The 11,759-nt window shown below is 38.4% G+C and overlaps 1 protein-coding gene across 6 annotated transcripts in view; it reads left to right on the top strand.

Annotated features, from left to right (window-relative positions):
* The first annotated feature begins 1,861 nt into the window (after window positions 1-1,861).
* Window positions 1,862-11,759, top strand: part of FAM185A (family with sequence similarity 185 member A) — a 150,383-nt gene continuing 140,485 nt past the window's right edge. For 4 of the 6 annotated variants that reach the window (XR_010945401.1, XR_010945400.1, XM_067746022.1 and 1 more), the window contains exons 1-3: window positions 1,862-2,547; window positions 5,094-5,203; window positions 10,487-10,579. Coding sequence is in view for 4 of the 6 variants with exons in the window: in XM_067746022.1 (XP_067602123.1) it covers window positions 2,121-2,547; window positions 5,094-5,203; window positions 10,487-10,579 (630 nt within the window). In the remaining 2 variants the exon portion in view is untranslated. The remainder of the gene's footprint in view (window positions 2,548-5,093; window positions 5,204-10,486; window positions 10,580-11,759) is intronic. The other 2 variants (XM_067746021.1, XM_067746024.1) reach the window with 2 other exon arrangements.

The following is an 11,759-nucleotide window of genomic DNA, read 5'->3' as shown; positions in this document are numbered from 1 at the left end:
TGTCAATTTTCTTTTGTTTATTTGAAAATAGTAAAACAATGATTTTGCCACATATGCAGTTATTGTTCAGTTGCCAATTCCACTAGGTTTGCGTCAGAAAAGGAAAAATTACCATAGAAACAAAATTATCTATTAGGGTTTTCTATTTAATCTAAAAATATTTGGCATGGGTACAGCAAATTTAAGTGCATTCTCAACTTGCTTAAACCAATGCCTTTTTCAAAGTTATTCCCGTGGGTTTTCATTAAAAAGACCGTTTGAAGATCAGTTTGAATAATTATGACCAAATGAAACACAAAGCCAAGGATAGATCTAGTATGCAGTGGGAACTTGGTGAACCTAAAAGCTTGCACCTATTGTGAGCCTTCATAAGGAGGAAGAATAAGGAGGGAGGAAGGACTGGGACAGAAAGGAGGAAAGGATAACTTAAGAAAAACACTGAATTTCTAACAAGGTAATGGCTTGCAAAGCACCCTATGACTTGGGCCCCTGAGGACTTTAGCTCAGTTCATTAGGACTTTAGCCCATCCCTCTATCACTATTACTCCCAGTAATTCTGGTTATTGCACTTGGCCAAGGGCTTCAATTTTTTATGGCATTCAGTTTCAGCACTTGCATTTTATTGGACGTCATTGTTTGCAGGGTGTCTTTGCTAAAGAACTTAGGGAATAATTTGTAGGAGGAGGAACTGGCACAGAAAGGGAGAGATAGCAGGAAAGGAGAAAATAAATCTTTTCTCATTTTTAAATTGCCCACAAAATAATAAAAGGTAAAACAGACCTTACGGAGTCATTTAGTACAATCCTTCTTCATCTTAAAGTGGAAGAAACAGGTGTAGGTGACACAGATAAACCAATGGCCGAGCCAGGAAAATAACCAATTCCATACTCTTCCCATGGCACTATGTCTCTCTCCCTCCCTCTCTCCCTCTCTCTCTCTCTCTCTCTCTCTCTCTCTCTCTCTCTCTCTCTATCTCTCTATCTTATTTTAGTCCTAAAACCGAGGATCATTTGTAGTCAAAGGGAACAGTGCTGCTGTCAACACAAATCGTGATCGCTCAGATTTTTCTTGGTAACGTAGAGTCTATGCTATAAAATAAAAATATAATAATTTAAATTGCAACTTGGCAGCCTGTGCAGCGTGTTCACATCCATTATCTCATTTGATCCCTACAAAAACCCTTTGAGGCAAGACAAGGAAAGTATTATTGACCTCATTTTAAGAGCGAGCGGTTAAAACCCAGAGACGTTCAATGACTGACGTAAGATCACTTAGAGTCAGGAAGGAGACAGGACTCTAACCCTATTCCTATATTTGATATCAAAGAGGGAGTTTCCTCAGAAAACACTAACTGGTCTTGATCCTCTTCCCTAGGGATTCTCTATCCCAGGGTACCCCGCACTAGTTTAATGAAGTTTGGAACTAACCACTCACTGAGGGTACTCCTATTTTGCATCTAGTTCTCACCTTTAAAAGCGCAATTTCCTACCACTTCCCTCGGTCCTGATCCTTATTTAGGCTCCTGTTTTTCTCTGTGAGTTTTGGCTTCCTCGTCTCACTCCAAAGCTCCACCCTCTCCAAAGAAGTAGCGTCCTCGGTATCCAAGGAAACCACACAGCCTTGCCCATCTTTCGCCTTCCACGCTTTCCATTGGCCAGTTGGATTCTGGTGTGATTTCCGCCCCCCCCCCCCCGTCCCTCCAATGGATAATTGGCTAGAGGGAAGGAGCGCTTGCCTTCCGAGTCCCGTGTAACACCTGCTCTTACTAGACTTAACAACCTTGGGCATTTCCTCTTGGGAAATGTAGTTTCTAAGCCGCCGAGCCCCTCGACGTCTGACTCCATTAGAACTACCTATCCCACCGGCCTTTGCGAAAGGGCGGGAGTAGGCGAGGAGTCATGGTCAGCGTGGATACTTAGAGCTTTGAAATTGCAATTTGCCCCCGAGGCGTGTGTAGCTGAGGTTTAAATTGCTGAACGAAGTGAGCAGTCTTGCTGTTGCTTTAGCACGCCCTCTCAAGTGTCTCCCTTCTGACTTGCGCCGGCACAGCGGCCAAGTCGACTGGCCGTGGCGAGACTAGCCTGTGGCTGAGGTGAACTGAGGAAGCGTGAGAGCACGCCATGTTCGTCCCCTGCTCGGGATGGCGGCTGGGCTGCCTCCGGCTCTGTCTGCTCCGAGTGTGGGCCAGCGAGGTCGCGGGGCGCTGTGCGTGCGGGGCCTGTCAGGCCCGGCTGTACGGCTCAGGTGGGTCCCAGCCCGACGTCTCTCGGTCTGGTCCCGCGTGCCGGACTCTGAAGGAGTGGGCACTTCTGGTGAGCCCTTTCGGCCGGCTGCGGACGCGGCTCCCGTGCTCCCTAGCCGTGAGGCCCTTGGACCCTCTCACCTACCCGGATGGCGACCGCGTGCTGGTGGCGGTGAGCGGAGTGGAGGGTGGGGCCGTGGCCAGCCTGCAGGTGAGGTACGACGAGGCGCAGAAGGAGGTGGCCATCGTGTCTGACGTCATCGACCCCCAGGCGTCCGTGGAAGTGAACGCGCCCCTGAAGTTTGGCAAGTGAAGTTTAAACGGGCTTGGGTCCCAGGGCACATCCAGTGAATTTATAGAATTAGGTCGACGTGCGTTTTTAATTGGTCCCTTTGGATCTGACTTTCCAACCTAATTTACAATTTACGCCTTCGGAGGTTGCCTCTTTTTTTCTGTTGTGCTTTGGGTTTCTGGGCAGTAGTTAGGAATTAGGTTCTCAATTACAGCAATTTTATAAATTGAATGGAAACATGATTTGGAATAATCTAAGCCGAATAACATTTGTGGAGCCCCTTCTGTTCTCCTTTGGCACTTTGTTCCTATTTGTGTCACTGCACTTTGTCGGTAACAATGTGGTGTATTTTCAGGGTTAAAGTATCTTGATAATCCACTCAGTGGCATGGCAGACCATCCGCGTTTCCCCTTGCTCACTGCCTGGCGTCTGTCCCCAAACAGCCTTGTCTATAGCATGTTCCATCGAACCTGGACCAGATGTTTGGTTTCTGATGGACACCCGGCTTCTTACTGAAAACGTCACCACTCATTTTGGCCTAAGTAGATTTTCTCTGAGTAGCAGGCCATGAAGAAAAACACATAGTAAGATTGCCTGGGAAACTTCAACTGATAATGGCTGCCAGATATGTTTCCTAGGTATTTGGGTTCCATGTTATTTCTCACATGGAAACGACCGTGTACGCAGCACTTTTCTAGGAAAGTCTTCCCTGGCTCTCCGACTTCCCGGGACTGAAGGAAGATACTAATGAAGATCGTAATAGCAACTAACACTTCTAAGATGATCTTTTCCAATCCTTACAGTTGCACTGTATTATAGACACTTATTGTCACCATTTAAGATGAGGGAATTGAGATACAGCAAGTTTCATATACTAAGTATTTATTGTGGGTGAACAAGTAGAAGAAATCCGTGCCTTCATGAAATTTAATTTGTAGTGGGGTTAGATCAAGAACTATGCCTATTTTCTCAGATATAAAGTGGTGGAGCTGAGATTTGAACTGACTGGAGTCTGCTGAACCACTATGCCTTATTGCTTCTCAACTTTTTTTTAACTAGCCTAGGTGAATAAGAGACCTGATCTCAAAATGTTAACAGTCTGGGGTGGGGAGGAAGATTTGCCAGTGTATTATGCAGTACAAAATAGACCGAGTATTGAAATAGAGATAAGCAAAATTTTATGGCAGCACAGATAAAAATGGAACTACCCAAACCTTATTATTTGCTGATTCCTCTTTTTAGAGCCAGAATCTCATTTCCAATTTAGTGTTAATATGTGGATATTCCACAGGCCCTCAAATCAACATAATTCAATTTTACTCATACTTACTCGTGTTCCTCCAGTTCGTCTATAACTGTTTCAGTGAATGAGTGAGTGTAGCATTACTACCACTCAGTATGTAGCCTTAACTTCTCTACCCACCTACTGAGGGTAGAGTATATTTAGAAATTGTTTTCTTCTTCCCATGCCTATCATTACTGCTTGAGATCAAACCTTATGTTGTAACACTACTTAACTGGCTGAAAGTTTTGCAGTTACATTTGCATCCATGGAAGTGTGGGGTGACATTGTCTTTTTATGTATTTTATATTAATCCCAACCAAAATATTGCCTTTATAGAGACTGCCATATACTCAACTGTAGAAATTGATTTTTATGTCATGACTATTGGAATTGTAGTGCTAAGACCCCAGTAGTTTGTGTTTGGGGTAGCATTAATTCTCTGATCTGTTTTAAGGGAAATCATCAATATTTATTTGAACTTGGTATTAAATATCAGTGTTTTAAAGATTTTTTATACAGAGACACCTAAGGTTACACCTTAAATTGAATTTAAAGTTAAACTTTAAAGCTAAGTATGGCTTATTTGCCAAATTTTCTTCGTATATATCACTGTTATTTATCCACAATTTTGAGGTTTTAATATTATTCAGTACTAGATTTTTCAAAGTTGTTCCCACTTTTTATTACTTCAGATACCTTGTGATATAGCTGCATGATAATATCTTCCTTTTTTTACATATGAAAGGTTAGCGGTAGGATTTGAAAACTGAACTCATGGTCATATATACTGATCCATGCCACTCCTGCAGTAGGCTTTTTAACTTGGGGAAAGTTTGGGAACAAATCTTTAAACTTTCATGAATATAGAAGAGAATAAGCTAACTGACTTATCCAGTTCACCATAATGACTTGTTAACTTGCTGCACTCTTACTCAAATCTGTGTTTGTGTATTTTCTCAGTGGCGAAGAGGCTTCTATGATCTTCTATAAGAACTGGAATCTTTGACCTGCTTTACTTATCTCCTATGTTACTTCCTCTCTTTAGATGATATCTGCCAACAGAAATAACTGCTTTTTAAAAACTGGTAGAAAAGGGCTTTACATTTGGTCCTGTTGCTGTGGTGGAGATCCCTTACCTTTAGAGAGAGGCTGCTGACAGCTGTGTTCTTTCCAGGATTCAGTAAACTGAGTAGCTGGATTTCTGCGGGACACTGAAATGCTTTGGAGCTCATTAACCGTAGTACTAACTTGGTTTTTCTTTTTTTCATTTCTAGATTTGAATATCAAGTCATCAGGATCTGGCTGTGTAAAAGTCCAAAATATTGAGTGTGATAATTGCAAAATTGAAACCGAACAGGGGACCAGCATCTTACAGTCAGTTAAGGTATAAATACTTTTCTAATTTTGTTTCAACGTTAGTTTTTAAAACACCTTAAACTATGAACTACGGTATCAAATTAAGGTTATTATTCGAGCATCATTTATTGGAAATATTGAGTATCATTTATTCATCACTCAGAAATTCCTTGCAAAAAGTTCGTCAGTTCTGTTATGAAAGTATAGAGGTTGTAGCAACTTTGAAGGTTTTCATCATGTTCCTTTTAGATTTCATTTCAAAGTGTACAGTGATACTAATAATACATTCTTAGCATTCTCAGATCTTACTAAGTTTAAGAAATTTTAGTTTTAACGAATGATTTTCTTCCATTTATTAAGGAGTAAGGGAAAGTCATTAAGCATTATAAATTTGCTTAAAATACTAAATTAATCACATTTTTAATGTACCAGGTAGTTCATTACTTAAGGATTAAGTAGTTATTTGTGCTAAACAGCAAATGATTCGTCTCACTTTGTAACAACGCTTTCATATTTAATTTTCTTAAAATTAGATTGGTCTCAGCTCTGAATGATTTCAAATACATCTCTGATAAGTTCTAGCTTATTGTTACTACTGATACTACTTACACTTGCATATTCAAAACTCAATACTTTTTTTTTTTTTTTTTTTTTTTTGGCGGTACGCGGGCCTCTCACTGTTGTGGCCTCTCCCGTTGCGGAGCACAGGCTCCGGATGCTCAGGCTCAGCGGCCATGGCTCACAGGCCCAGCCGCTCCGCGGAATGTGGGATCTTCCCGGACTGGGGCACGAACCCGCATCCCCTGCATCCGCAGGCGGACTCTCAACCACTGCGCCACCAGGGAAGACCCAAAACTCAATACTTTTGTGAACTTTGGTAACTTTGTTGAAGTCAGGCATCTTTGCTTCATAATTGCAAAGCATTTTCATTTTTAGTTGCATAAACAGTAATTAGTATGATTAATTGGATGCATTTAAAAATTTTTACATTATTTGTTTTGTCCCAGCCACTTTTATTTGCACACCTACCTTTGGCATGTCTTCACATGTGAACCATTTCAGTAAATTTAGTTGCACAGGGACTTCCCTGGTGGTCCAGTGGTTAAGACTCCATGCTCCCAATGCAAGGGGCCCGGGTTTGATCTCTGGTCAGGGAACTAGATCCTGCATGCCGCAACTGAAAGAGCCTGCATGCCGCAACGAAGATCCCATGTGCCACAACTAAGACCTGGCGCAGCCAAAAAAATAAGAAAAGTTGAGTTGCACAAATATCAAAAGCGATTAAAGAATACTATTACATATCCTTTTGGAAAAATGAGATGGTTCCAGTTCTTATAAAAGATTGCACAATGAAGTTTTCATGTTGAGTGACTAAATGGATGAGAATACCATGGTTCCTTTTTGTCCTTATAAATATATTGGTCACTCATCAATGCTTGAATTTCAGAAATTCATCTAGAATATTGTTCTCTGGAGACTCAGAGTCTTAGATTTTCAATTTCACAGCCAAATTTGGAAGCTACTGTACTGCTGTCTGTCTCTTTGCAATCATCTTTTGATCTGTCTGATAATTCTGAAAGATCTATTTTGTCAGTTTTCTTTTTTCTGCCATTATGTGCATAAAATGAAAAATGATTTCTCAACTTTGGCACTGTTGACATTTTGGGCTGGAAAATTCTTTGTTGTCAGGGGCTGACCTATGCACTGTGGGATGGTTAGCAGTATTCCTGGCTTCTACCAACTAAGTGCCAAGAAACACACTCACTTAGGACAATGAAAAATATCTCCACACATTGCCAAATGTCCTCTGGGGGACAAAAATCACCTTTAGTTGAGAACCATCATTTGAAGCAAGTTCATCATTCTTCTGTTGTCTTATTCTTTTAGACATTTTCTAGCATAGTTGGGAATAATTGACAAATAATAATGAAATAACTGCTAGGATAATGAAATAGCAAAATGTTATGAGACATATGAAAAATAAGTATACTAAAAGCCCATAATGTATTTTAGATTTACAAAGGAGTCCAGTGAACCATTATGGTAATTTTAAGATAGAATGAGTTTTATTCTATTTAAAAAATGAGTAAATTTTCTATTTATTCTTTGGGGGACCTCTAAGAAAGAATAAAAGTCATGAAATATCAGTCCTACAAATAGAATAGCTCAAAAAAGAAATTCAAGAATTGGAATTGGGTCCGCTGAATCTTAATGGTAGTTAGGAGAATTAAGAGGTAAGAGAATTATTCTTGAGATCTTAGGATTTAACTGACTTAAATTCAGAATGGGAACGCTTCGTGAAATATCTGGTTTAAGTTTTAAATATAGTACAATATCGTTATCTCTAATTAGTGATCGCCTATTAATGTAAGTTTCTCTTCCACTCATTTTAAGGATTTGAAATATATTTGATGTATGTTATAAGATGTTTATAGCAATAATAACAGCTACTGTTTACTGAGTCCTTATTATGTACCCAGAAATGTAGCTAAGTCTTCATTTAATCCTTGAATTATCTTCTTTTTATCAAGGAAGAAACTGTGAGCTACTAAGAGATTAAGGAACTCATTTAGGTTCCCACAGCTAATAAATTGAGCTAAAATTTGAACTTGGGTCTTTCTGCATTCCAAGCTCATTCTCTTTCCACCTTTCCTTATTGTCCAAGCAAAATGTCTGGCAGTACTAACTCACTGAATGCCACATATTTGCATTTTTAAAAATTGCAATAGTAATAGTTTATATTATACTAAATAGCTTCTGATTTATTTAAACATTTTAACTACTTTGTTTTGCATATTGAGGCAGGAGATAGATGGGCCCCAGGGTAAGCAGCTGGAGTTCATTCCCTGTGGCCAGAAACTTCAAAATATAATAGCAGGACAATGGAGAGAGGAGGCTGGGCCCTTCCCAGATAAGAGATAAAAGACCACATATTCCTTATTCTCAAAGTCAAGGATACCTTCCCGACTACACATGCCCAGAAAGGCTTCTTGGAGGTCCACAAGGGAGGGGGCGCCACCCCAGAGTAAGTGACGTCAACTATGCATCGGCCTCTTTGCTAGAATCCATCTTGGCTGAGAGATGCATGCGCGCACACACGGGGAAGATCCTGAGATATACCAAATATGGACTCAGAACCAGGCAAAGCAAGATGATTGTCAAAGGAAACCTGGAAGAAATGTCCCATAAAAGTGATTCAAACTACCACAAGGTGGCAACTCTCTCTCTGAGCCCACCCATGTTTCTATCCACAAGAACTGTACTTTTTCCTCCTAAACACTTTACTTGCTTCACTACTTTCCGTCTCTGTGAAAATTCATTTCTACACAGCTGATAGTCTAGGGCCTTGTCACTGGCCACTGGTCCCCAGTGGTCTAGTGGCTAGGATTCAGAGCTCTCACTGCTGCTGCCTGACTTCAGTCTCTGGCAGGGAACTGAAATCTTGCTGCAGGCCGAGGCCACCCAAGATCCATATGTTTTTAAATTTTATAATCTACTTTATTTTTTGAAATTAGATGAGCTTTGAACTTAATGATAGCTATTAACATTTTTGTGCTTTAGACCTCTTTGAAAATATGATGATTATTTCCTTAGAAAAAATGCACACATATGAAATTTTGCTTACAATTTCGTAAGTTTCACAGACTGTCTAGAATGTCGTGTAAACTTGGTTAAGAACTCCTGATTTAAATAAAATAACAGTTGTTTTGGAGATACCTTTTTCTAAGGTTCATCAGTTACTTGTCTGCTTGATAAAGACTGTATTAAATACAGTTTGACTTCTGACTCATGTTTCTATGGGCATGAAGTCTACCATGCTGTAATATAGATAAACTTTTTAAGAATGATTCATTTTGCCCTTTTCACTGAATTTTTTAAACTTCATTCCTGGGCCATTTTACCCAAGGTTTTACTGTTTTTCCCCCTGAGTAAAGCAACCAGAAGGTTGTTTTGTATTTTTTTTCCCAGGTTTTAGATAACGTCTCTACTGTTGCTGGTTATGATATTGGTGGGTTTGCTTTTGCTATTTTTCTTCTTCTGGTATTTACCTATTCTTTTTCTCTTTATAGATGTGGTAGAACTGAAGACTTATGCAAATATTAAGCTGAAGTAAGCTACCCTAAAAAATAGACCAAACATCTAATGGCTCACACACAACTATAGTTTATTTTTCATTTGTGTCCAAGTGTGTGGGTGACTCATTTCTATTCAGGTATTGTAGGTTCCCTTCATCTTCTGGCTCTGCTATCTGTTAGAGCCTTATTGTAATATACATGCACCTGGTGGCAGGGGCAGAGCACAGGGAACGCACATTAGTTCTTCTAAAAGCACCAGCCTGGAAATTGCACATAACATTTCTATTTATATTCTGTTGGCAAGAACTGAGCAGCACCTAGGAGGTAAGGGAAGCTGGAAAACATTTTCTCTTCATGGGCCCAGCTATACTCTGTACTTCGGGAAAAAAGTGGATTTTTGTGGACCTATCATAGTTTCTGCCACACTTGCCAAGTGTGAAATCAAGTGTTACATACACACACGTTTTTTTTTATCTAGCAGAGGAGGCTAACCGTAACTGCTATTTTCTTAGAGACATTTTCATTTAGTTCCAGTTTCTGGGCTGTGTTGTACTAGAAAGTTTAACAGTCAGTGGGTTGTTATCCTAAGTGTGAATATATACTCCTTTAGGTGACTCCAGCAATAAGAATGTAGGATTTGAAATCATACAGAGCTTGATTCTGTTAGTTTAGATTTTGTTGTTTTCTAATGTGTCACCTGATAAGGTTGTTTAACCTTTCTGATTCTTGGATTCCTTCCTCTGTAAAATGGGAAAACTATAATACCCATCTCTGAATTGTGAGAATTAAATGTTAGTTCACATAAAGTAGTGAACGTTGTTATTTGGTGCAAAGAAAATGCCAAGTAAGTAATAAATATTACTGTTATTAATGATGAATATTAATAACGATGAACAGTGATTATTGTTGTCATTCTCATCATGATGTATGTTTAGTTAGCCATTGTGATCTTTGATTCTCAACCCTTTCTTCAGTGAAGCTACCAGAACACCCAAGTATCTTTTTTTTTTCCTTTGAGTCCAAGGAGCTTTATTTAATCACTTTAACAGCAGTTGACATTCTTTTCTCACTGATGTTATTATTCCAAACAGTGCATTTCTATTCATTTCTACTTCCTCTTTTACTGCTTTATTATTATTTTAAAAGAAATGTATAAAATGTTGGAACATTTTTTATTAGTATAAGTCAAATTTATTGTCTCTTTTTCTATGTGAATTTTTGTATTTGTCTTTCAGAGTCAAAAATTACATATTCAAACAAAAGGAGGTAAAGTGATCTGCCTGGGAACAGTTTATGGAAATATAGATATTCATGCATCAGATAAAAGTGTAAGATTGTAATTTTCTTTTCTAGTACTTGCAATTTTGCATCTGGTTGGCTCACACAGTGGGTAGATTCTACAAAATTTGTGGCAAAACATTCCCTTTTTAATGCATTTGAGTTCATTAGTAAATTCAAACTTGAACTGAGATGATTAAATATTATACAATTTAATTTTAAATTTGTGATTTAATACTTTTGATAGATATTTAGTTACTTATTTGGAATCAGTAGCATCTTTTTATAACTTATAAGTTTTATTTTATTTTTTTAAAGTTTTTTTTTTTTGATGTGAACCATTTTTAAAGAATTTAAATTTGTTACAATATTGCTCCTGTTTTATGATTTGTTTTTTTGGCCACGAGGCATGTGGGATCTTAGCTTCCCCACCAGGGATTGAACCCACACCCCCTCCATTGGAAGGCGAAGTCTTAACCACTGGACCACCAGGGAACTCCCTCAATAACATCTTTAAATTCCTAATATTTCTTTAAAAAATTTTTTTGTATTGAAGTGTAGTTGATTTACAGTGTTGTGTTAATTTCTGCTGTACAGCAAAGTGACTCAGTTATACACACATATTACATTCTTTTTTATACTCTTTTCCATTATGGTTTATCCCAGAATATTGAATATAGTTACCTGTGCTATACAGTTGGACCTTGTTGTTTATCCATTCTATATGTAATAGTTTGTGTACTAACCCCAAACTCCCAGTTCATCCCTTGCAAATACTTAATATTGAATTCTGATTCTGAAGAGATTTTAATCTTAATGATCATGGGTTAAAATCAGTCATTACATAATACCAAAATAAGTGGGATTAAATTTTTCTTATTGTTAGGTTTATTTGAGTATTTTTTCCAAGACCTGTTTATTTTGCCTTTAGGCAATTTTAGGAGTTTCGAAACTCGACTTTCTTCAGTGTTTTCCACAAGATGGCACCATTAAACAGCATTACTGTTCTCCAAAAGCTTTTATTATCCATAGGAACTTTGATTGTTATAAGACAGTTTGCATTTTTTCAGTCAACTTTTGTTGCTTTCTGTGGTTTAGCATAGTATTAAGAATAAAGGTATAATTTTGAAGTATAAATTGTCACAATTTTTTAGCATGATCAGTAATGGTTTAAATCTTTTAGAAAGGTCTGAGCCACCTTTTATTTTACAGTTTGACAATTTGCAAGGA

The sequence above is a fragment of the Pseudorca crassidens genome, chromosome 8 (assembly GCF_039906515.1).
Source record: "Pseudorca crassidens isolate mPseCra1 chromosome 8, mPseCra1.hap1, whole genome shotgun sequence".
Classification (NCBI taxonomy): Eukaryota; Metazoa; Chordata; class Mammalia; order Artiodactyla; family Delphinidae; genus Pseudorca; species Pseudorca crassidens.
The sequence above is the reverse complement of the archived record's forward strand: the minus strand, read 5'-3'. Positions and strand labels throughout refer to the sequence as shown.